General features: G+C 41.2%; 2 protein-coding genes across 5 annotated transcripts in view; both read left to right on the forward strand.

Moving 5' to 3' along the window:
- LOC117772218 (rab GTPase-activating protein 1) overlaps nt 1-24,458 on the forward strand; it is a 62,112-nt gene that overhangs the window by 19,665 nt on the left and 17,989 nt on the right. For all 4 annotated transcript variants that reach the window (XM_034603192.1, XM_034603190.1, XM_034603191.1 and 1 more), the window contains 7 exons: nt 469-535; nt 620-722; nt 1,180-1,349; nt 1,531-1,699; nt 2,870-2,963; nt 4,352-4,502; nt 23,123-23,236. In XM_034603192.1, coding sequence (XP_034459083.1) covers nt 469-535; nt 620-722; nt 1,180-1,349; nt 1,531-1,699; nt 2,870-2,963; nt 4,352-4,502; nt 23,123-23,236 — 868 coding nt within the window. The remainder of the gene's footprint in view (nt 1-468; nt 536-619; nt 723-1,179; nt 1,350-1,530; nt 1,700-2,869; nt 2,964-4,351; nt 4,503-23,122; nt 23,237-24,458) is intronic.
- Nucleotides 11,448-15,809, forward strand: LOC117772221 (probable G-protein coupled receptor 21). The gene has a single exon (XM_034603200.1). It carries the CDS (start codon nt 12,430-12,432, stop codon nt 13,660-13,662), a length of 1,233 nt encoding a protein of 410 aa, XP_034459091.1. The 5' UTR covers nt 11,448-12,429; the 3' UTR covers nt 13,663-15,809.

Below are 24,458 nucleotides of genomic sequence, written 5' to 3' on the forward strand. Positions count from 1 at the left end.
TGAACATCTATACATCCGCATTTCTGTCAGGTTTTAAGTGTCCCGGCACATTTGTAAGACAGTGATTAAGGTGAAAATGTCTTCGCGGCTCCTCATTTTCCATGGTTTATTAAATCTGTGGAAATGTAAACATTCCACCACTTTTTATGGTTTGTTATCGCTTGATAAATCCAGAGATGGTGAGGAGTGGAGGGCTGTGTTTAATATTCTCCATATTCTGGTCTTTGTTAAAGGCTCAGTCCAAGAAGCTATTTGCAGTAAAATATGTGGTGTTAAACAACTGGTTTAAATCTATAGAGAGATTTATTGTTCTGTCTTTGGTTCCCGCTCTTGTTTTTTTTGTTGTTCTTCTTCTTACGTAATCTTTTTTCCTTTTGCTTCTCTCCCTAGTCTCCCTCTGTGCATGTGTGTTTGTGTGTGTGTGTGTGTCTTTATGTGTTTATTTATTATTGTGTTTTTCTTCTCTAGGTGCTTTGGTCTTCTGCTCAGCCCAGGGAAAAATGTGAAGAACAGTGACATGCACCTGCTGGACCTGGTAGGCGGCTGTTTTCATGTGCGTGTGTGTCTGTGTTGTTGTGTGTTTGTGTTTTTTCTAACTTCCTCCAACTTGTGCCTCCAGGAGTCAATGGGAAAGAGCTCTGACGGGAAATCTTACATCATCACAGGAAGCTGGAACCCCAACACGCCTCAGTTCCAGGCTGTGAATGAGGAAACGCCCAAAGGTGACGGCCAAAATCCTGTCGAAAATTCTAATAAAACTCAACTATTTTCTACAGTTCTTATTCCCTTGGTTCATATTTTACTGATTAGGTGATTGTTTATTTTCACACCAATATTTTCTCACATTCACTAAGTGTTAAAATCACATTCCTAAGTGGTAAATTCCCTTTACACTTGTAGCATAAATCCTCAAATCCTTCCGTAAAAGAGCAAATAATTGTAAAATTATGATATGACGGTGTACTATAAATTAATTTAGCATACTTCATAGAAAGTACAATTTTAACATTACTGTTGTCAAGGACAAGTACACTAGTCTACCCAGGCATACTATGTATTCCATCGATATGCCACATGCAAAACCACCATTAATTCAGCTTTAAACACAGTTAAGTCAATCCACAGCATTTTTGAATTATTTCCATTTTAACACTGCAACTGTTTTTCTTGTTTTTCTAGATAAATTCATGTACATGACGACAGCAGTGGACCTGGTCATCACAGAAGTGGAGGAGCCGGTCCGCTTCCTGCTGGAGACGAGGGTCAGAGTGTGCTCGCCCAATGACAGGCTGTTCTGGCCCTTCAGCAAGCGGAGCTACACTGAGACCTTTTACCTTAAACTCCGCCAGGTATGTCAAGTCAAGGCACAATTTCTCCAGTCATGATTAAATCGGTCCAGACGATGGTCAGTGGTCATTATGAATGGCACCGGATATCAGCTTTGGGCTTGAATAGTCAGAACAAAAGAAAAGAAGTCTAACATGTGTTTTATCAGCTAATCAGAGGATGTTACCTCATGTGTTGTTTCAGATGGAGCGTAAGGAGCGCAAGAGTCCTGCCTCCGACACACTCTATGAGGTGGTGAGTTTGGAAAGTGAGAATGAGAGGGAGAAAAGGAAGACCACGGCTAGTCCCGGCATCGTGCCCACTGGGCCTGGTACCGGGGTTCCTTCACCACCTGAGGATGATGAAGAAGAAGGTGATTGGATCCTGTCTTACTTTTTCATCACTGTAATTAAAGTCACAGAATACAGAAGGATAAGAATATATAATAAAAAATCAGGATTTGATATTGCAATCGCAATCATTTCTTTATATAAGCCATATGAAAATGTTCCTCACTAATATGACAACATAGAGCAACATGTGGTTCTGACTAGCTAAACCATATGAAAATGGTTTTCCACCTTTTGAAACACTTCCTGTACTTGATCTTGTCAGACACATAAAGCAGCAAACACTTAACTGACAAGATCATATAAATTATGGTGAGCATTAACTTTAGAAGATTGGGCCCTGATGGTGTTCAGGACCAACCTCATTCAGAAGCAAGCACCTTCAAGACACAATAATAAAACTATTACTGCTGTGAAATAGAATAGAGTATGCCGCCTGGAACACTTTTCATCTTCTGACTCATGCTGTAACAGTAAAAGGCTTGTGGTCCACAGGAGTTCAAATCCAGTGGGTGATCAGACACTGTGTTACAGAACTGTATGTACTGTATCATCACAAAGTACTTAGCTAGCAGTGGTGTGTGTGTGTGCGGTGGTGTCGGCAGCAATGAAACTATTAGGCAGAAAACATCAGTGAAGTACTTTCTGTATCTCTCTCTCTCTCTCTCTCTCTCTCTCTCTCTCTCTGTTCGTCTTTGGTCTACTGGTCTTTTGGTACAGCATGTTCAGTGATTGCTTGTTATGAATATTTGGATACAATATTCAGTATAGATAGTACAGCTTTGAACGAAACTATTTGTTTAGATTATAAAATGCCACATCAAGACTCAATTTACTGGCATTTATTTAGAGAGCTGTAGTTCAAGTTCAGTGTTATGTACACAACTCAGATGCAGTTCAGCTTAATCCATCACAGTATACAACATCACAAAACATAAAACGAGAGGATCTATAGTCTATGATATGAACATATCATCCATCTAGAAACAAAGTGCCTCTAAGTGGAATACACCTTGTTAACACCATCAAGCAGGAAGTTTGACTGTCGATGAACACACACATTTTAAGTTAATCATTTTTTATTTCCCATGCATGAGTTTTGGAGTGTTTAAAGGTTACATACATCATGTAAGATGGAAACAACGATCACACAAATTTTGACTGTTGTTTTATGCATGTGTGTGTGTGTCCAGATAACGACGAGCCGCTACTCAGTGGATCAGGTGACGTTTCCAAGGAGTGTGCAGAGAAGATCCTGGAAACCTGGGGAGAATTACTATCTAAGTGGTGAGGCTTTGTTCCCTCGTTCTCTGTGTCCTTCCACTTTTTCTATCACATTTGCAATGAAGGTCTACGCACACAGTATTCACTTTTGTGGTGGTGGGGGTTTAGCGGACGTTCTGCTCATGAAAGAAAAAGCAGCAGGCAGGCATTCTTGATAAGCAGCTTATTAACATGGCTTCCTTCTCCCTTTACTGCATTTGTTTTTAATCAAAAGCTTGTGATGAACTGAATAGAAACTGTCTGGACTTTAATTTGCTGCAAGTTAAGCCTCCTCCACTCACACATGCACTGTTCAGCATGCCTTCCTCTTTCTCCCTCTCTATCCTAATATACAGTATATACCTGAGGTACAGAACATACATTTAAACAAAGGGTATTACCATATATCTATGATAATACATAAATGATAATGAATATATAATAGTGCATCAAATTGTCTTTTTCAATGACTAGATTAGTGTATTTGTAATATCCTTTGATGACCATTAAAGCACTGAATATTTTAGAGATATATGCCTCCGATAAAATGGCCGAATAAAGAAATCATAAGACTAGCCTGTCATAATACCAGGCTTTGTATGTGAGATTGTGTGTTGTGGCATAGTGAGATACAGCGATGTAGTGTGGGGATGCAGCGCAGAGAGGCAAATCACAGAAAGCCCTTTACAAACTTAATGCCCCTAAGGACCAGGCCTGGCATTACTTACGTCATATGCCTGCACACACAAGTACACAGCACACTCTTGTTTCCCCTCTTAGCCTCTGCAGAAAATGCCTCATATTGCATAACCTAACACTCGGAACAAATAAACACAACAAACTCAGAGAGTAAAAAAGTGAGAGAATCATCAGGGATTCAGGGATTTTCTGTCAGCTCCAGTCAAGCGACAGTTAGCTGCAGCTGTGCCTCGGAGTTTATCTCCTCCTCCTCCTCCTCCTCCTCCTCCTCCTCTCTGTATTTCTAATTCTGCCTCTGTCGCTTACAAGTGGGTGGGCAGGTGACTGAGTTCACTTGACACTTCACACAGTTAAGTTTACTGTATGCACAGGATGGAGAATTCCCCCAACAGATTTGAAATTTTAATGTAAGGGAGGAAGAAAGAAAGAGCTGACATTTCCTTCTCTGTATTCTACTGTGATGTTATATGAGTTTCTTGTCTTGTCTATTGTTTTCACATAAAAAATTCAGCAGGGGTAGAATAAGGGAAGTCTAATGTCAGGGGAAAGGGTGCAAAATAATTTCGGGGATGGATTAATTGTTGTGTGTGCATGTGATGAATCTGCAGAGAACCTTACATCAAAGATTGATAGAATAAGCAGTAAGTAAGTAATAAAGTTGAAATAAGTCAAATAAAGTAAAAAATACAATCTCCTTTTCTCTCCTCTATCAGGCATTTGAACTTATCAGTGCGGCCCAGGCAGCTGCCAGCGTTGGTGCGGAGTGGTATTCCCGAAGCTCTTCGTGGGGAGGTGTGGCAGCTCCTGGCAGGGTGCCACAACAATGACCACCAGGTGGAAGAGTACCGCACTCTAATCACAAAGGTAAGACCACATCAAAATATTGTCTTTGTAAAGATGATCAAGAAACACCAAATTGCCACAATCCCCTAATTTTGGTGGTGTCGTGATTGATTAGAAACAGGACGGCACAAACCTTTCACTTTTAGGTGAATCAGCAAACTGTCTACATCATCTCTGACGATTTCTAAATCTTGCACTCAATTCAAACTGGTTTAATGTCTTTGATGTATTTATGCCTCTGTGCCGGTGACAGCGATGGTCGGAGGCTTTATCTTCTGGGGATTGTAGTCCGTCTGTCTGTCCCACTTCTCCTCACTATCTCAATATCTTCAGATTTGGTACAAGTATTAACATGGACTCAAAGATGAGGTGATTTGATCATCAAGGTTAAGGTCACTGTGATCTCACAAAACACATTTAAGGCCATAACTCCACCATTCATAGTATAAATATGACAACATATACCTGGTACCTTTTGAAAAACATTCCTTCAAAATCTTCTTTACATGTCCAATGAGACTTGGAAAACATGGCTGTAAACTGCAGCTTGATAAGTCCGAGGAAGCAAACAGGCGAGGCGTTAATTCTAGTTGTTTTTCTCCTGTGTGTTATTGTTCCTGTTTGTTGGCAACAGTTGCTGTTCAGGTTTATGTCTTTAAAGCATTCCCCAGGCGCCACTGTTCCCTCTCATGTGCTCCAAACTTGTGACGACTGCTGCCATGTAGACAATACCAGCTGATTACTTGGGGCATGAACTAGATTCTGATCCCGAAAGGTTTATAGAACTTATTTAAAAATAAGTTTTGTAGATGTCGATGTTTCTGTAAGAAGGAATAATCATAAAGATTTGACCATAACTTCTCATGATTTTGTGACTCAGTATAAACCAGTAGTTTTTAACCTATGCTCAGTTCATAAACGGAGAAACAAAATATATAACTGCCTCTTTAAATATGAAGGAATCAGATCGTATGATGTGAGCTGTTCAGCTCAAACAGTCACAGTCAAAAAAGATTCTGAAAACCTGATCTAGTTTTGGGTTGTATTCAGTTTTGCAAATTCCTTCGGGACCTGGGTCAGAAATTTCCTGTATTAGGCGATGCACAATGGTGGCTCTGTCATCGGGAAGGATAATTTCATTATTATTATTCAATTATGGTGATTTCAATTGGGTATTTTTAACATTAGGTTTGTCATAGCTGCTTTTCCTTGTTGTGACCTCTGCCTCATTTCTACAAACCTGCGTCTGTATGTGTTTAAAAAAATGATTTTTTTGTGTCGGTTTGTTAGAGAATCACAGTGTGCTGGCTTACATCTGTCTAAGGGGACATGTGTTAAGGGATCCGAGGTGACTGTGTGCTCTCCTGTGTGTTGGTCTGTGTAATTTTGTTCTCGGCCACAGCTCCGTCCACTGTTCTTATGTAAAGGCAACATCCCCGGGCAACAAGCTGGGTCCCAGGTGGTGACAAGATGTTGGCTTTGCCCTTTCCTCCCCTCTGCTCTCCTCCCCCGCTCTCTTTTTCCTCACTGTCCATGACCTCCCTTTCATTTCTCCCTTTGCTCTTTTCCTATCTCTTTCCTTTTTACCCTTCTCCTCATGTTCTTGCTGACGTTAACCTGTCCGCCCTGTACTGATTTGAACGCTTGAAGATTGCCAACTCAAATAGAAGTTTTACACCAAAATAATGTAGGAGCCATGCTGGTTTTCCGCTTCCATGAGTGGTATGAACGGAATCTGAACTTTCACAAAGACAACAATAACATTGGATCAGAATGCCACTGTATCGATAGCCACTGGACAGAAAGTTGGATAGGAATTCATTGCAGAAACACTAAAGCATTCCAAGTGTGTACAATAGCCAACAAACACAAGAGAAAAGTGTGGAGAACACGTGCAGCTAAATCTGACTGTGACAGAGTTTTATTTAGTCCCAGAACAAGGCCGGGCAAGGTAGCAGAGAACATTCGCAGAACAATATGATGATGAAGCTTCAAACCAACATACTGATGTTATTTCTTTTTCATCAAACTAGAACTAAGACACAAAAGGTCATGTTCATAGAAGCTCAGAAGAGAGTATTGAAATGTATTGCATAATTGTACTCTGCACATTATATGTATTCATTAGGAAGGAATTTTCCTCCACATTCATGTTTCTATTGGTATTGGTACTAATTAAAGTTTAGCTTCTCATATACGAATTTGTTCTTTCCCGTTTCAGCTCCTATTTTATAATTTGTACATACCACAAACATGTTCCAGCTCCTAATTAGTTTTGTGCGCTTTCTATATTCAGCCTGTGTGTGTCTCTTTGTACTCAATTTCCCTCTATGTACATCATGTCCCAGCAAGTGCCCTCTTTTGTGCTATCCCCATCTGAACTTGGTGTACATCCATATCTGAAAGCAGGGCATTGATGGAAGTGGAAGCAGGGCTGTAGGTCGTGGATATTTAACCGGTTCCTTCCCTGGGAAGCCCTGATGAACTCCCTGATATGAGGGTCCCCGCTGCCAAGTACTGGAAATACCTGACTGACTTCAAATGCTGACTAATTAACACTCCACCAGTTACCAATAAACTCATTAGTCTATTTTAGCCATGGCTCACATTTTGCATCAGCTCCATAAATGATAGTGAGTGGAGGCCAGTCAGAGTTACAGAGTTTCAGCAGCATCCTGGTCCGGTGCCAACTGATTTTAATCGAAGGATGTTGCGAAAGACGAGGTGACATATTGGCTGGCAACATTTAGTTTTGTGCTCAGGGGCTGTAACATCGTGACCCTATTACAGTATTATGGTCATAAATAGTTATTAAAATTATCTTACGCTTCAGTTACCAGTAAGTGTAGCCTTTGAAAGAAATGGCCATGGTGTTTTAATCTAATTTTATGCTATAATCAGTTGTCTGGTGGTAATATTGAAATATAATTTAACCATGGACATTGCAGTTTTATAGATAGGGTTCATCACCAATACAGAAGCATTCAAACTCTCACTACAGGGAGAGCTTGAGAGTCTAGACAGCAACCAGCTAACAGCATTATTCCCATGTGTACTTCTTGAAAGATAATAGGAACACATGCAGATCAAGGTGCCACGTGGATGATGACTCACTGATCCCCCCCGTCAACTTAAGTTCACAATTGGTATCAAACAGGTTGCGCCAACTTTAAGGGAATAAGAGTCTTTTTAATGCAATTATAATTGTTGTTTGTTTGTTTTCCATTAATTATCTAGACTTGGCGGCCCGCCATATTCTGATTTGTCCAGCCACAGTTTCATGGTGATCCAAAACATTTTTACATTTCGCATAATAACATAAGAAATCTCTATCTGTGTGTGCAGCAACGCGAGCTACCGTGTTCACGTGCTATGGTCAATAAAGTTTTTACTGTCCATGCAGACAGTCAGACTTCATAGTTTCAGATGGAGTTGTTGCATTCAATGCAGTTCATTCTCTCACGTGAGAACTTATCTTTCACTCTTTTGTCTGTGTCATGTTGGCCCTGTGATACACTGGTGACCTGTACAACGTCAGCTGGTTTTGGCTTCACCTTCCCCCGCGACCCGAGGATAAACAGTATAGATAATGGATTGATGGAGGATTTTTGAGGTTGTATTTTTCTTGTGCATGTCTGGTCAATGGTGGTGATGAGTCATATTGGTTCACTCATTTTTCATATTAAAAGATGTTTTAAACCTCATCTACCTCCATAAGTGGAGCAGGATGTTAGAAATTAGGTTAGGTTCATAGCATAGACACACAGTGACCTGCTTAACACAGGCCCGGTCCCCAGACCCACTGCACCAACCTCCTTTGGAGAGGAAAACAAGCACTCACAGCTACCTGCCTGCCTGCCAGCCTCTGTTGGACCCACATTATGACCTCTCTGTCTGCTTATCTTTTTTTCGCATTTGTATTTGTGTACGCCTGACTCTTGACTCTCACCGACTTCTACTTAGACCTCTTTGTGCTCCTGTTAAGTCCTCCAGCCTCTCTCTTTCTGCCTGTTCATTTGTATTTTGTCACATTAACTACTTGCCTTTTTTCCTCTTTCCTCTCCTCCATCCTAGTGAGTCTGCTTTTTTGACCGTACTTTGACTGTATGCCTGCCTGCCTCTCCCATAGGCCTCTCCCATAGGTTAATGTGTTAATTGCTGGTCAGACTTCTGCTTGCAGACATGGAAATACTTCAAAATGTGCTTTATCTGGCTTCAAAGCCAGTTTGCCATTAAATACACGTGACTGCCATAAGTCAGTTCAAAGGTCACAGTTATTCCTGGAGTTGAATGTAGGGAGTCCTCATTATCCATAGAATTTGTGTCATCTTCGGACAGTAACCTGTTTGTGTTTATCTGCTGACCAGTGTCAGGACCCCTGCCTTATGTTGCTGTTACTTCTGTTCTAGCTCTAGGCTCATTGTACAGAGATAAATATCATTAATTAACGGATAATACGGTGTATTGGCTGTCCACTTCTTTGAAATAAAAAAAAAATTCCATTGCTACCAGGCATTGCTTTGATAAATTCTTTGAAAAAACAGCGCATCAGCTGATGCTGATACGAAAAGCTGGCACCTTGTGTCTGCTGATTTTTATATTTAAATAGGGACAGAACAGAATTATCTGGATTATAAACTACCAGATGGGAGGTGGTGGATGGTGGGTATTTGTAATAATCAGATGAGAGTCAGCCAGTACGGCAGTGAACTGTCTATTGTTTTAGAAGTAACTTTGCTAGTTGCGATCTATTCAAATGTATTTATAGTTTTGTAATGAGGTAAAAATACAAAACATTTGCTGTTTTCCCTCAAATAAGTGCATTCCACCCCAACTGCCTGAACACCAGCAAAATCATTATGTTAACTAATATTGTGATTTGATAGGATTATATGAGCCATCGGTTATCGTCTGATGACCACAACCTTGTTGCCCGTACACCTTTTACAATCTGACATGTTTACATCGATACCTTTTGTGGGCGTTTTGGCAAAACAGCTATCTGCATGTGAATTCAGATAAATTAAATAGTCGACAGCTGATGCATTTCAGTCAGTGTGTTCCACCTATTTTGCTCTCCACACACTGTCCACCATCGGCCAAATTAGAAATGGAAACCAGAGGGCTTCTTGTCCCACACCCAATGATTCTGCATATTCACATGCAGAATCTGTTTATAGAGATTACATGAACAGTAACATGCTTTTTACTAGACATTATTGTAAGCAACAGCTTTTATCTTTCCTCTATAACTGCTATATAATACCAGAGTTCGGGCGGTTGTTTGGTGTGCATCAGTTACAGGCGGCTTGTCCTTGAAAGGAACCGTGAGGAAGCAAACTGTAAGTTCGACATCTAACAGGAGTGTGTGGCGCTCAGCTTAGGAGCCTGGTGACAGTACATCCCCAGCTCCCTTCCTTTTTCCTCCCATCTTTTCACAGCTGTATTTTCATCTTACTGTTTTAGTCTCTGCTATCTTGTTTTCCTTTCTCTCTTCCACCTCTTCCCCCTCCCATCCTTGATGAGCTCTGTGTTTTCCTTTGACCCCCTTCCACATCCTTTTCTCCCGTTCCTCCTCTTCCAACCCTTTTCATCGTACTGTCATCTATTTTTAGCTCCTCGTGTGGTGGGCAGAGGAGGTGCGTGAAATCATGAGAGTGTGTCTGGATCGCGGAAAGGTGCAGGCTGGTGTGCGTGTGTGTGTGTACATGTGTGTGTGGCTGTGTGGGTGTGTTTGGGTCTCGATCACGCTACACCAAATTGCCCTGCACGAGACAAACTCTGCAGTCTTCAGAAAGTCATTAGGACGAGGAGGATGAGGCGGATGAGGAGCAGAACTAAATCTGACAGCGATTACTACCCACTAAGTTTGTAATTTTTAGTGCCAGATTCTGAGTAATTAAATGTAAGCATCACATCCTATGATCCAGAAATTACACAGTCATTAATTATTCGTGCACAGGGACAGTAGTTGTTTGTATACAGCTTATATAGTAATGTATTGCTGTTTGTTTAGTTGTTTGTCTTTAAGTATCTTAACTGACATTCTTTTATTTTTTATTTTCTGTGTCAGCCTCAGGAAGAGTGGCTAATGCCCCGACAGCAGGGACTTGCTCATTCTATTTAAGAAGATAGAATAAAATGTTTAATAGAGTCCTAACCAGACCTTTGAGAGCCTTGCAATAAAAACCTGGCTGTTGATATTGCTGTGAGGGAGACCTGGTACGGTCATGCTACCCGGGTGTATCTGACTGTATCAAAGCAATTCTTGAAAAGATGTCAAGAGATGCAGCGTGTGCTGATGCATGGTAAATCAGGAGCAGGTGCATAACTGTTTAGCGCCAAATAGATAGAAAGACATGTACAAGCACACACACAGAAAAATACACAGACTCGCGCACACACACACACACACACACACACACACACACACACACACACACACACACACACACACACACACATGAACAAATTAAAATATTCAGCAACATGGAAATCATAAATACAATCAGAAGTATTTTGATCTTCCATGTTCTTGGCTTGATAATGTTTTTATGAGTATTCGCCACTTTGTACATTAGATTTACAACCGTGCATAATGTTGGAGTCTACTGAAAACAAAATAACTATTGTTTATCTAAAAAAGCTAAAAGGGAAGATTATTTATAGAACTATTTCCCATAAACCTCCCCCCAGGACATGCATTCAATGGTTAACAGAAACAAGTCCTAACATTTCTGGATGCAGAGAACAGGACTGGACTAATACTGAGTGTTGCTAATTTTAACAGTGTGAAACAGTATTTGAGGATCCGGGGTAATTATTCGGAACAGTCAGACACACACACACACACACACACACACACACACACACACACACACACACACACACACACACACACACACACACACACACACACACACACACACAGGGGAGGAGTGAGAGGGTGGGGGAAGGAGGCAGCTTCATGCCCTTGCAGTTGATCATTGGTTGAACTCAAGGGGAAGGGGAGGGGCTTCAGTGCCACTGTTTCTGTAGAGAGAGGGGTAGAGGGACCTAGAGAGAGAGAGAGAGAGAGAGAGAGAGCAAGCAAAGGAGGATAAATGAACACGAGTGGGGGGGGGGGTTCTCCCAGCATCGGTATGCCTGCCTACCTCATTTCCACTCCAGACATAGTTGCTGCTCCTCTGGATAGAAATAACAGCTGAGGTGTGTTTGTATGTGTGTGTGTCTGTGCGTGCATGTTTTAAACATCAGTACCCTGTGCACTGCCTTCATCCTCCCAGCTCACAACAGTCTGCGGGGATCTTACAGCGAAGGTCCGGACAGAAACTGAGACAAGAGCAAGCAGACATGGAAGAGTGGTGAAAAGGGGGTAAAGGAGCAGCACGAAAGAAGAGGAAAAGAAGAAGAATCGGGAAAGACAAGCGGGACAGAGGTGGAGTTCCACGACGAATTATCCTGAATTTCTCCTTCCCTCAATTTATGTTCGCAACGCATTACACAGTAATGCCCTCTCATTGGAAGCTGTGTTTGTGACTCTGGACGACGGACAGATAAAACGGCAGCTTCAGTCTGCGCTTTCTACAGCTGTAGCAGATGTGGAAGACATCTCTGACTTTATAGGGAGGGGAAGCATTTCAAGAGCATCGGACGAGAATTCCTTGAACAAAGTCTTTTTTTTTTCTTCTGTTTTTGCCTTTTTGTGCCTTCACCTTGGACGTTTGCTTCACTGGAAAAAGGGAGACATTTTTTTTTGTGATAATTTCATTGTGCCTGGTGGTTTTAAATCTTCCTCATCCTTCCCCGTGCTTTGCATCCCTCCTGCATTTGAAATGGCAGATGGCAGCACTCTCCTTGTGGAACCGCAACATGGAGCCTTTATTTTGAACTGAAACCACAAAGATACTTTCAGAAAAAGCTCCTCAGATAAGGATCACTGCCCAAGATGACGAATTTTTCCCTGGATCCACTGAACCTGAGCTCCGCTGACCCATTAAACGCATCTGCTCCCTTCTGCCTGCTGGAGATAGGCTATTCCCAGATTTTCACCACCTGCCTCCTTGAAGTGTCTATCATACTTCTCCTCACTGTTCTCATTATTTCTGGCAATCTGGTGGTGATTTTTGTGTTTCACTGTGCCCCCTTGCTGAGCCAGCACACCACCAGTGCTTTCATCCAGACTATGGCATATGCTGATCTGCTGGTGGGGGTCAGCTGCCTGTTCCCCTCCCTGTCCCTCCTCCATCACCTGCAGGGCCTCGACCCCAAACTCACCTGCCAGGTGTTCGGGTACATGGTGTCTGTTTTGAAGTCCGTTTCAATGGTGTCGTTGGCGTGTGTCAGTGTGGACCGCTACATCGCCATCACACGACCTCTGACTTACGCGTCGCTAGTAACACCCTGTCGAGTGCGCTGCTGCATCATTCTGATATGGCTTTATTCTGCTCTGGTGTTTCTCCCATCTTTTCTTGGGTGGGGTAAACCTGGTTACCATGGCGATGTGGTGGAGTGGTGCGCAGTTGAGTGGAGGACTAGTCCGGCTTTTACAAGCTTTATCGTTGCACTGCTCTATGCCCCAGCAGCTCTCACTGTCTGCTTCACCTATGCCAATATCTTCAAGATCTGCCGACAGCACACCCGGGAGATCAGCGAGCGCCATGCGCGTTACCGACCCCAACAGCTGCAGGGCCCAGGATTGACTGTGGGATCTGTGGTCAAGGACAACAGCGCAGCAGAACATGGGCAGTTCCCCCAACCACAGAACCTCCAACACCACCAACCGCAGTATCAGGAGCCCACATCAACATACTCAGACAAGCGATACGCTATGGTACTGTTCCGCATTACAAGTGTGTTTTATATCCTGTGGTTGCCCTACATTCTTTACTTTCTGTTGGAGAGTGGAGGGATCTACCACCACCCTGCAGCATCGTTCCTCACCACATGGCTGGCCATCAGCAACAGCTTCTGTAACTGTCTCATCTACAGCCTCTCCAACTCTGCCTTCAGGAAAGGCCTCAAACGCCTCTGCTCCTTCTGTTTACAGCGCAGGAGCAATGGCTTTGGGGTTAGCAACACCAAAAAGACTTTCGTCGGCTCCGTGGAAAAGGGATGTGCGGGGCCAGGGTATGGATACGGCCATGGCGAAATCCGAATCGGCACAACATGTCATGTGTAGAGCACACACAGAGTAAATCCTTGTGCCAAATAGGCAGTTGAACTTTTTGAAAAGATGCCTGATGTGTGTGTCGTCGAATGTCTCCTCTGCTGAGCTGAAATATGCAGATAAAGAGACGGAAGGAGGCGTCAATCTGCCACTGCTGCTTCTGTGGCGTTTGGAGGTTACACAGGCATCCTCTCTGCACAAGCCACAGTTGGCAAATGCAGAGAAAGGGAGTGAAGAGCGGAGCACTGACTTACAGAAAGACCCAAATACCCACGCAGAGTGTTTGAAATCTGTCACACCATGCTGTGTATACGGACAAGGGTGATTGATGGATAGGATGAGAAAAAGGTGTCTGTAAAATGTCTGGAACTCTTTTGTGGTTAAACAACATTTTTATTAGTTTTTATTTATGGAAAGTGAATTCTTAATTTATTTTGCCAAAACTGTTCCAAAAAGCTGTCTGTGCTGTGTGAGAGACATAAGTGACCAGCGTTTGCTGCCAGATTATCAGCACAGGGTGTGTTGAGTGCAAAAAAAATGAATGGAAATGGAACAGTTGACTCTGTGTTTTAGTTGTGTAGCAATGAAGTGAACTGCCAACAACAAAGTGTTTAAACAGTTGTTACATGCCCTCAGTCTATCTACATACTAACAGTGGAGAAGCAGCCATTTTATTGTTTGTTTGATTGATGAACTGATTCTTGTTTCTCTGCTTCGACATTTCAGATTCTGTGTGGACTTTCATATTATTTATTAATGTTGTAATACAAGATAAACATTATGACTTTAACCAAGTTGTGGGTTCACACACTGAGCCAGCTGTTTGTAACATATGATGTGAGATGCTGCCCAGCTTTGGTGTACGACTGTTAACCTGACAAAAATCAAATTTTTAGTGAATTTCTAATTCAAATAACTTCTGTTAGTTTCATTGCACCTTTGTTGTTTGGATTATACAACTAAACCTTTTTCATAACTGTGTCCGAGGCAAAGAAAGGAAATATTTTTACACCGATTGTACACAGATTTTTGGTACATTATTACTTAGATGAATGACCTTTGAACTGTGTTTTGGATTCGGTAGCGACTGAAAGAAACAATCAAATGATCATTACACGATTACACAATGTTTAAATTTCAGATTTACGTATTCTTGCAGACAATTACCATGTCTAGGTCTGCTCTGAATTGTGAATACATTATTGTGCCTGCTTTTGTGACTAGTGCACGCACACACATGCACACAGGAAGATCATGCGTAAACCGAACAGACAAATAGCCCATTCACTCTGCCAGCAGGCTAACCTCTGCAGCACCATGAAGAGGGACTGACCCCTCGACCATCGGGAATTGCTGTTTCATGTGTGTATGTTTGTGTCTGTGTTCATGCATGCGTCTCTTTCCGTCATCTTGTTCCCATGTGTAGTTTTGTGATCACCTTTTACTCTAACTTATTCAAAACAAACTCATCTTAAACTGAAAAGAATCTATTTGTACATATGGTGTCATAAACTCAATAGTTGTGAAAAAAGTATCTCTTTTCTGAACCATAGAGAATTTCACAGTTCATTTAGGTGCAGATATTCTGGCTTTATGTAACTTATCTTATCGACCAAAGAAAGTTCAACAGTTTCAGATTATATTTTTTTCTTAATATTTGATATAATCAAGATTTAGTCAAAGGCAAATGGATTTAAACAATGTCTGTGTAGGTCCACTGCTCTGTGTTGGCTCAGTGCTGCCTTGTGTGCATGACCTTGACTGTTTCTCAGTGTATAGCGACATATTGTTGCCTTGACGCACAAATGAAAATGAGCTGTTCGGGAGGTGGTTTCCTCTGACAGCGAGGGAGGGCTTGATTTATGGACGTGACTGTTTTTTAGAGGGAATGACACTGACTGGCAATCGTACATGTTCATTGGTCAGCCTCTGTCGCTTAATTCCACATTCAAGTCATTTAAAAAAATGTGACTGTTGATCCAGCTACTCTTCAAAAGATCTTTTGTAATCATTGTTTTTCTCTTACGTGAAACTAATCAGGAGCAAACATATGACTCAAAACTGTTAGACTTTTTTTGCATGACTTTGTTCTTAGGTGTATGCGAGTGTGTGTGCAGGAATGTTAGGGTGTGACCACTGGCTGAATTGGACTGTTGAAGTTAACATTACATTACATTACAGTTAAGTTAACAAAGTTATCCCCTCTCAAAGCTTTATTAGCTGGACATCACTTCCCTCCAGTACACTGTATTCTGTGAGTGTGATATATATAGTGGTGGTAGAGAGATTGTTGACTTTGTATATAGTTTGGCTTGACATATGTGAAGTATTGCCAAATATTGTAATACTTCCTTTTGGAATGGCGTGTATAGGCGTATTGAATGTCTGATGGCTGAACTACACAGATTTATTTTTGTAAACTTGCTCTTTGTCTAGTTTCTTGTGAAGTGATAAAGGTTGCAGACACAAAGAGGGTTTAGCAGCTCACCTGCTGAAAGGATTGAAACTGTTTCTATAAGAAGATTCATTTTATTTTACCTTATAGTTTCTATTAGGGTTTCTCAACTGTCCTTTTCTATTTGAAAGATTTTATGGTAAAAACGTTTTTCATTAATACAATATTATTTCCTACAGAAGTTAATGGTACAATTTCTCACATTTGTCTAGACTCACACACATGTTGTGAATGGTCACTTTTGGGGACCTCACATAGACTTAGACACAGAATCTGGCAAACCTTAACCACTACTTGTGTAACCCCAACCATGACTAATGACCAAAAATCAGCGGTTCTCCCAAATTGATTGCTTTTTAGTCATTGCTTTTATGCCAGACACACACACACACACACACATACACACACACATTCCCTTTTTCCTGTGGGAAAACAATTGGCTCCCATGTTCTCAAGGGAACAACACTCTCGCTGTGACTCTGTCAAGATATAGTGTGATGTTGGGTGGGGTTACACAGATGAGGTAGAGTGAACACTTGGCATGGTCTGTGTTAGTTAATCCGTTTATCAGAAATCATTAGTAAAACATTTAAAACGCTATCTGCACATAGTTACATTTGTATTTTGGTATGAAAGTGAAAAAACACAGTAGTATGTGCAAAGAAGGAAGTTTAAACAGTCTCTAGCCTCGATAGCTACGGGTTGTATTGTCTTTATAGAGTCCTTATATTGTCCTTTATTTTATTTCATCTTAATCCCATTAGACTGCAGCTTCCTAGATGTGTATGTCTTGGGAAAAAGCGTATAAGTGTATAAATTGCATCTGTATAAACTCCAGTAACAGAACATGTGAAAATTGGGGCCTTATTTAACGCAAACTCTAAAATCCATTTTGAGGCATGAGAATTTTTCTCCTAAACATATAGTTGATGTTATCAATGAACAACAACTGAGTACTGTTCAACTATTGTATCTTACAGCCTCACTATAATTTGTGCACTTTAACTCACAAACACACACACATGCCCACACTGTGGTATTTTCTCATGTCTTTTAATGTCTATTGGATTTTATCCTTTGTGTTTTTGTAAGGCTCTGAATAGACCACACCAGACCCTAATAGTGACCCAGAGCTGGTAGGAGACACACATTGTTATCACATTAGGATGAGGCTGACCACAGGTTTTTCACTGGAGCCGATTCTGCATTTCTCTTTGACCACACTGAACGCTTAAATCTTTGTTTCTTTAGATTTCTGTTTACCAAGCCATTACCACGTTCGATCATGCCACACACATGCGGGTGTTGAATTTGTGATAAGGTTTTTGTAAGATGGCTGCTTTCATACATGGAAAATGTTGGGGTATTGTAAAATGATCAAACTAGTCTAATTTCACTTTAATTGAAAGTGATTGTCTGTGACCAATAAGACACTTTTCATTGGATGATGCTTTGCAGGTTACAAACCTGTATGGTATTGTAATTGTCCATGTTGTGTATCTGTACCAGGCAAATAAATGTAATATTGTCTCAAGTATTTAAACTTCCTTGTACTGACTACTTTGCTATGACAGAGCCGTGAATGTGTATGTGTGTGCAAGAAAAGGAGTGTGAACCGCACATTACTCTATTCATCATCAGTTTCTCTACCTCTGTCTCTACCACAGGTTTAATACCATTAGTAAACACCCCTGTTGTACATTACCACACTGCTATTTGTGACAAATATCATTAACTTTGGTAATAAGCAGACCCTCTGTCAAATTTTTAATAAGGTGGGAGGCTGCTGGCCAAAGAGTAAGTAGCGCAGTTGATAAGAAAAGTAATAGCTCTCTTTAACATGCACACAGAATTTTCCACCATTTGTCAAATTGTGAACAGCTCATGTAGATTTTTGGAGATTAAAATAAATTGCTGTTGCCTTAACGTGCTGTAAATGGACTGTAATACGGCAGCACAATATTTGTGCAAGCGGCCGGTCTGCTGAATTTGCGTGCTGGCAGAGCGGCTGTGGGAAACGTTGGTGGACCCGACTGGCAAATAACACCAGAAGAAAATGCCAGCCATTGTAGTGCTGGCACAAAAAGTAGGGCATGAGACAGACAATTAAGATTTAATGACGGGCAACGCTAAGGTGAGGAAGCAAGAGCTATGGGAAGCTTGAGCATCGGTCGATCACAGTAAAGGATAAAAAGAGAGAAGGAATCACTGCATCAAACTAACTAGTGTTTGATTTATTAAAAAATAATTCAACATTTCACCTATCCAATATTAAATACACTGTTACACTTACCATTAATTCAAATTTAAATCCAGTGACATAATCGACGTGTGTCGCTCTGGGTTATTTGAGTTGGGGAACAAGGTTTGTAACAAGCTTGATAAATATCACCCCATGTTCTCTTGGCATCTCAGCAGGGTCCTTTAGGAGCAGAGAAAGAATAACAGAATGACATGTCAGCCATTGTGTTGAGTCAGAGAAAATCAGGGACAGAAAAACAATAGAGGGCTAACTACTCAGCCTTCCCACGGAAGCCCTACTGTGGTACTTTATTCCTAGCTTTAGATGGGCATGTACACACACACACACACACACACACACACACACACACACACACACACACACACACACACACACACACACACACACACACACACACACACACACACACACACACACACACACACACACACACACACACACACATTGTAACTCTGCCATTTTTGGCTTACCCTCAGTAATGTGTTTTTATTGTAGCTTCGTTAGAGAACATGTTTTGCCTCTTGACGTTCATTAACTTCATAAAGGCTCTTTGATTCCCCTGCAGAACTCCTGAGGCAGTAACATCATGGACAGTTGACAGCGCTGCAACAGTCATAGTATTTGTGTAGCTTAAACTGGTGGATTCTTTGGCTGCTAGACACTTTCTTTTCTGTTAGTATTAATGTGATTTAAGGGCATTGTTAACAGGAGGTGAGCTCTTTGGCTTGTGTGGTATTTTTTATAACCGTTTTTAACTTAAATTTATGACATTCTTTCAGATTTGATTATCATTAATTGATTTTTTATGTTATCCTCAAAGGTCTGAAGCCGTGCTGAAAGTAATGCATTAAACTATTTCAGGAATAGATGCATTGGGAAATTTGGGGAGTTGAATGATAATAGATTTTTCCTGTCCATGCATCAAGTATGTAGCTACAGCGTTTAGCCGTGGAGAAACAGCTAGCCTAGCTTTAATTAGCATATTTCTTTTCTGAACAGTGGCAGAGGCAGCAGATTGTCACTGTTCCTGGCCCCTGGTCACCAAGAAATTCCCTGTAAAACCATAGCTTGAGGTTTTTACCACTATGATGAGGTAGGCTAAATGCGTCCTGGCTCTATATCACGTTATTTGCTGTACAAACATGAGAGTGAAAGTGATCTTCTCAACTAACTTGCAACAAGAAAGCTGTTGAAATAGTTGCACTGTTAGAGCCTCAAGGGGTCAAATGTTTTAAGCATCACTTGTCTTCGTATTTATTCTAATACATTTGTCTTTTCATTGTCTTTTCTACTCTTACATAGAGATACACTATTCTTAGCACCATCCTATATCTTTTCTCTTTTTCTCTTAATCACGTTAACTCTCACTTCCGTCCACTGCCATGAGACACTGGATATGTTTTCCCTCCCAACTCACGCTAGCCTCATTCCGAACCACTGTTAAACCGAACAGACAGACGGACAGAGAGGAAGCTAATTGGCCATTATGTCAGAAGTCTTTGTACGTGCTCTCAGCACTTCAGATAAGTATGGCTAAGTGGTGCTCGTGTAAACATGGATCCTTATCATTCACTGAGAGACTGAAGCACGGTGTAATGGGCCCTTCACACTGGATGCAGTAACTCCACCCCTGTGCTTTAAAACACATCAATACCAATAGTTTTTACCAGCCAGAAAGGACAGAATATTGAAGAAGCTAGAGGACAGCTTTTGAAAGGACTAAGCTGACCTCTCAGATCATTGGATGGGATATGTTACGTGTTATGTTGAGTGGTAAAATACTGTTTCTATTAAACACAAACAGTTTAATGGCTGAGAAACAGACCCTACTTAATTCTTAACAATCAACATTACTCAAACTTCTCCAAGCATCTACTCATGTTTACATTGCTTACACACACACACACACACACACACTCTCACGGCATTAGCTATGACTTATTGGGTGTGGTGGAAGTTTTGGAATGGACTTAAAAAAGGCCACTGTTGTTGGTCTCTGTTCCTCATTTGTTTGCTTTGTTTTACTATTCCTTTCTTCCTGCATTTCTTCTTATTCTTGCCTTATTTTTGTTTCGCTCTCTTCCTCTGTGGAAGTTGGAACAGTAACCTTGGGAAAAGGAGGGGGGGGGGCTTAATGTATAACAGAGGGAGCAAGAAGGTATAATTAGCTACGAGGGGAACAAGAGAGACATGAAATTGACTCTGACTTACACCACAGGGTTGCAGGATGGTACTGCATGTAGGGAATTTAACTGGAAGTGCCGTTGAGCAAGGCAATGGACGGTGAAAAACTCTACGATTGCTTTACGACTTTCAAGTTCACATCAGTGGAGTCTCACATAACTGGGTCATTAAACACAAATTTATTGTGACGTACCGCTGACTAAAAGGCAACCCATCTTTGCCCCTGCTGACTGTCTCATTATCTACTGATGGTACCAGAGCAGATTCTCAGCACCAGGCTATATACTTAATGGATTTCTGCCTAACAAGTTAAATGAATTAACTTTTTCTTTGTATTATGTCTTCCAACTGGAAGTCTCTCTGCCTCCAAATGCCACACTCACCCAGTACTTTATTAGGAACACCATATTAATACTGGGTAAAGCCCTTATTTGTACAGCCTTGTGGCCTTGATTCCACATGATGATGGAAACACTCTTTTGAAATCCAGCTCCTTGTTGACATGCTTGCGTCACATTACTTTGCACATTCGTCAGCTGTACAGTCATGTGACGAATATCCCATTCTGCCACATCCCCAAGGTGTTCCTCTGGATTCAGATCTGGTGAGTGAGGGAGGCCTCTGAAGTACACTGAGCTCATTGTCATGCTCATGAAACCAATTTTAGGGAGGACTTCTGCTTTGGTGCATTATCATCCTAGAAGTAGGTATTGGAAGATGGGTAATTGTAAGGGGATCAACGTATTTGGCAGAAATACTCAAATAGCTTGTGGCCAGAAAAAAGCGTATAGAATGTGTGAATATATAATACTGGTTAGTGAAAGGGTGAAAACGCCTTCTACTGTAAAATGATTTGACTGGTCCATAAAACTGGAAAGGTGCGATATAAATACAGTCCATATGTCATATCTGTTTAATATAACAACAGCTGGACTGACACAAGGCAGGAAGGCTCGATGGATTCAAAATTCAGCCTCAACAAAAATCCAGATTCATTAGAGAAGGCAATGTTTTTACGTCTTTAAGTGTCGGATCCTGTTGAGCTTGTGTCCACTACAGCCTTAGATCGCCGTTCTTGGCTGATGGGAATGAAACCCAAACTGGTTCGACGTGTTGTCCCTTCTAAGACGCCTTTCTGTTCACCACAGTTTTGAAGAGAGGAAGTTATCTGAGTTATCGTGGCCTCTCTGTCAGCTCGATCTACTCTGGCAAATTCTTCTCTGACCTCAATAAAGCATTGGATTTTTTTAGGGTTTTTTTTGCCGCATTCTGAGTAAACTCTAGAGATGGCTGGGGAAATCCCAGGAGAACAGCAGTTTCAAAACTACTGAAAACAGCCCATCACGCACCAACAATTATTCCACAGTCAAAGTCATTGAAATCACATTTTCCCCCCTTCTGATGTTTTATGTGAACATTAACCAACGCTCCTGAAATGTATTTGCCCGATTTTATGTTGTGCACAGATTCCACATAATTGACTGATTGAATAATTGCAGGAATAAGCAGTTGTGCAGATGTCTCCAATAAAGCGCTCAGTGAGTGTTTATGAAGACATCTTTAAATGTGCATCTGATTTGTCATGTAATGGCGGTGGTGTCTTAGAGTAGCATTAGTTATTTAGAAGCTGTTTGTTCCAAACACACTGATCATCAATAATGAAATGAAGTGTGATTAATCTTTGAAAAGCGAGGCCGGTTTGGAGTATTTACCGATCTCGCCGGGTTTGCGTGTGTGTGGCATTTCCACTGTTCGGCTCTCCGTCATCACAGTGGAGGGGTTTCCCACAGAATTATGTTTGTCCCAGGCTTGTGTAAGGCAGTTGGTGTTGTTGTTCCACCTCTGTATCCGGATGCTGGCTAATCTCATCTGATCTTGTGTCCTTGTTTTTATTTTCTAAATCTCTATCGATGGTTTGCCTAAAAAAATCCCTGTTATTTTTCCTCTTGTGCCACCGTGAGGTTGATGTTTGGAGTCTTGAATGAAATGCAAACATATTTTTTTTATTAGCATCAGCATGTTAGCATCGAAACTATGAGCATATTAGCCTGTTTACAAAAGTAAAGGAGATAAAGCCGTCCCGCGATTCCTCTATGACCCACATCCAGAACACATGATTACGTAGCCTAGTGTTAGTGCGGACTGACTCTCTTTCTGTTGTCTTTTTCAAAATCCTTGATAATCATGATGTTTTCCATCAAGGTCAAGGAAAGGCTAGGAAAGGATGTGGAGCATAACATCAATTTTGTAAATGTGTCATTTAATATAATGAGTCTCCCCTTGTTTTGTGTTACAAGATGTTAGTATTAGTCAAAGTATTATTTTTGATCTTTTAAAATGAGAGATGTACTGTATACAGTGTGTGTATTATGGAGGATAACACGCTGTCACTGCTAATTCCTCATACCCCATTCTGTGTGGGACCACAACAAGCTCCACCAACCCCCCCCCCCCCACTAGTTTCTATTGAAAACATCCTGTGGATTCTTAAATCTGTGTCTGATTCTCTTCACTTGTTTCACCCATCTTGACTTTTTGTCTCTGTTTATCCTCCTTTTTCTCCCTGTAAGGAGTCTCCCCAGGACAGTGCCATCACCAGAGACATTAATAGGACATTCCCAGCTCATGACTACTTTAAAGACACTGGAGGAGATGGACAAGACTCGCTCTACAAGATCTGCAAGGTGGGACTCTAACACACACACATAAAACTCTTATTGATTCCCATCATGGCTTTAAAATGTAACTCTACACCTTCCTTCTGTATTTCAGTTTGGCCCTGACATGCATTTATAGTTTCATGATTGCTGAGAAACTATAGTTTGACATTTAAACCGTCAGGAGCAGTGGATTTCATTACTTTAAACAGGAGGAAATAAATGACCACCTGCATGTGAAATTGAATCACATGTTTTCCAATAATACAGTGTAATTATTATGTAAAAGATTTGCTATACAGTAGGTCAGGTAATAAAGTTTGTTGAGCAATAGCTGGAATCGCTAACACCAAAATGAACTGTTCATTAATTAACTGAGCAGCCACTCTGTTTCTGGGTGGTTCAGCGAGTTCATAACTGTCACCGGCTGTCTAGGAAAGCAAAATAAGTTTCTAATCGAACACACACTCACACACAGGCTCACACACACCAGTCTACTGTAATTAGTCCTGTTGCATAGCCTTCTCGCACATACACACACTCTGTATGTGCAACCTCACAAGAAATACTTACTGATGGTGAAGTGCTTGTCCTCTCTTTCTCAACACATGAGTTTATAGTTAGCCGTACACATATTTCATCCTATAGTTCCATATTCCCACATGGATGCAGCGTGTTCACACCGTTTCCTTCATTTTCATTTCATTTCATTCATTATGTATAACTCAGGTGAGGGCATCCATCTCTTCTCAGACAGGCACCTCCTCAGGTGCGTTTGAATAATTCAGTGGGCCCCCCCCTTTTTCTCTGTGTTGATTGATCCACACTTTGTTTGACTTGAACTTATTGTTTTGGTTTGTAGCTCAGTAGGCCACACCACCACTGCAGCAGCCATTTTTTCAAATTCTCTCCTTTCATCTCGAGCCTCTTATTTAATCCCCTCTGCTCCTGATGATTTTTCCTTTTTTCCATCCCTACATCCAGCTCCTCACATCATTTATGTCTTCGTTTACAGGTCTAATACCATTTACTGGTCACTTTACCATAAAACATTAACAAGCAGAGATGACGCTCAGAAGCTCATACAACATAATCCAAGTACTCTATTGTCAAACAAGTGTGTTCTCGGTTCAAAAACAAAATATCTAAGTATAACTGGAGGAATCTGTCTCTACGTCTGTCTTTCTGTATTTCAATTTTCACGACAACCACTAATCCAATCAACTTCACACTGCAAGTAAAGTGCAGA

This window comes from Hippoglossus hippoglossus, chromosome 12, assembly GCF_009819705.1.
Source record: "Hippoglossus hippoglossus isolate fHipHip1 chromosome 12, fHipHip1.pri, whole genome shotgun sequence".
In the NCBI taxonomy this organism is placed as follows: Eukaryota; Metazoa; Chordata; class Actinopteri; order Pleuronectiformes; family Pleuronectidae; genus Hippoglossus; species Hippoglossus hippoglossus.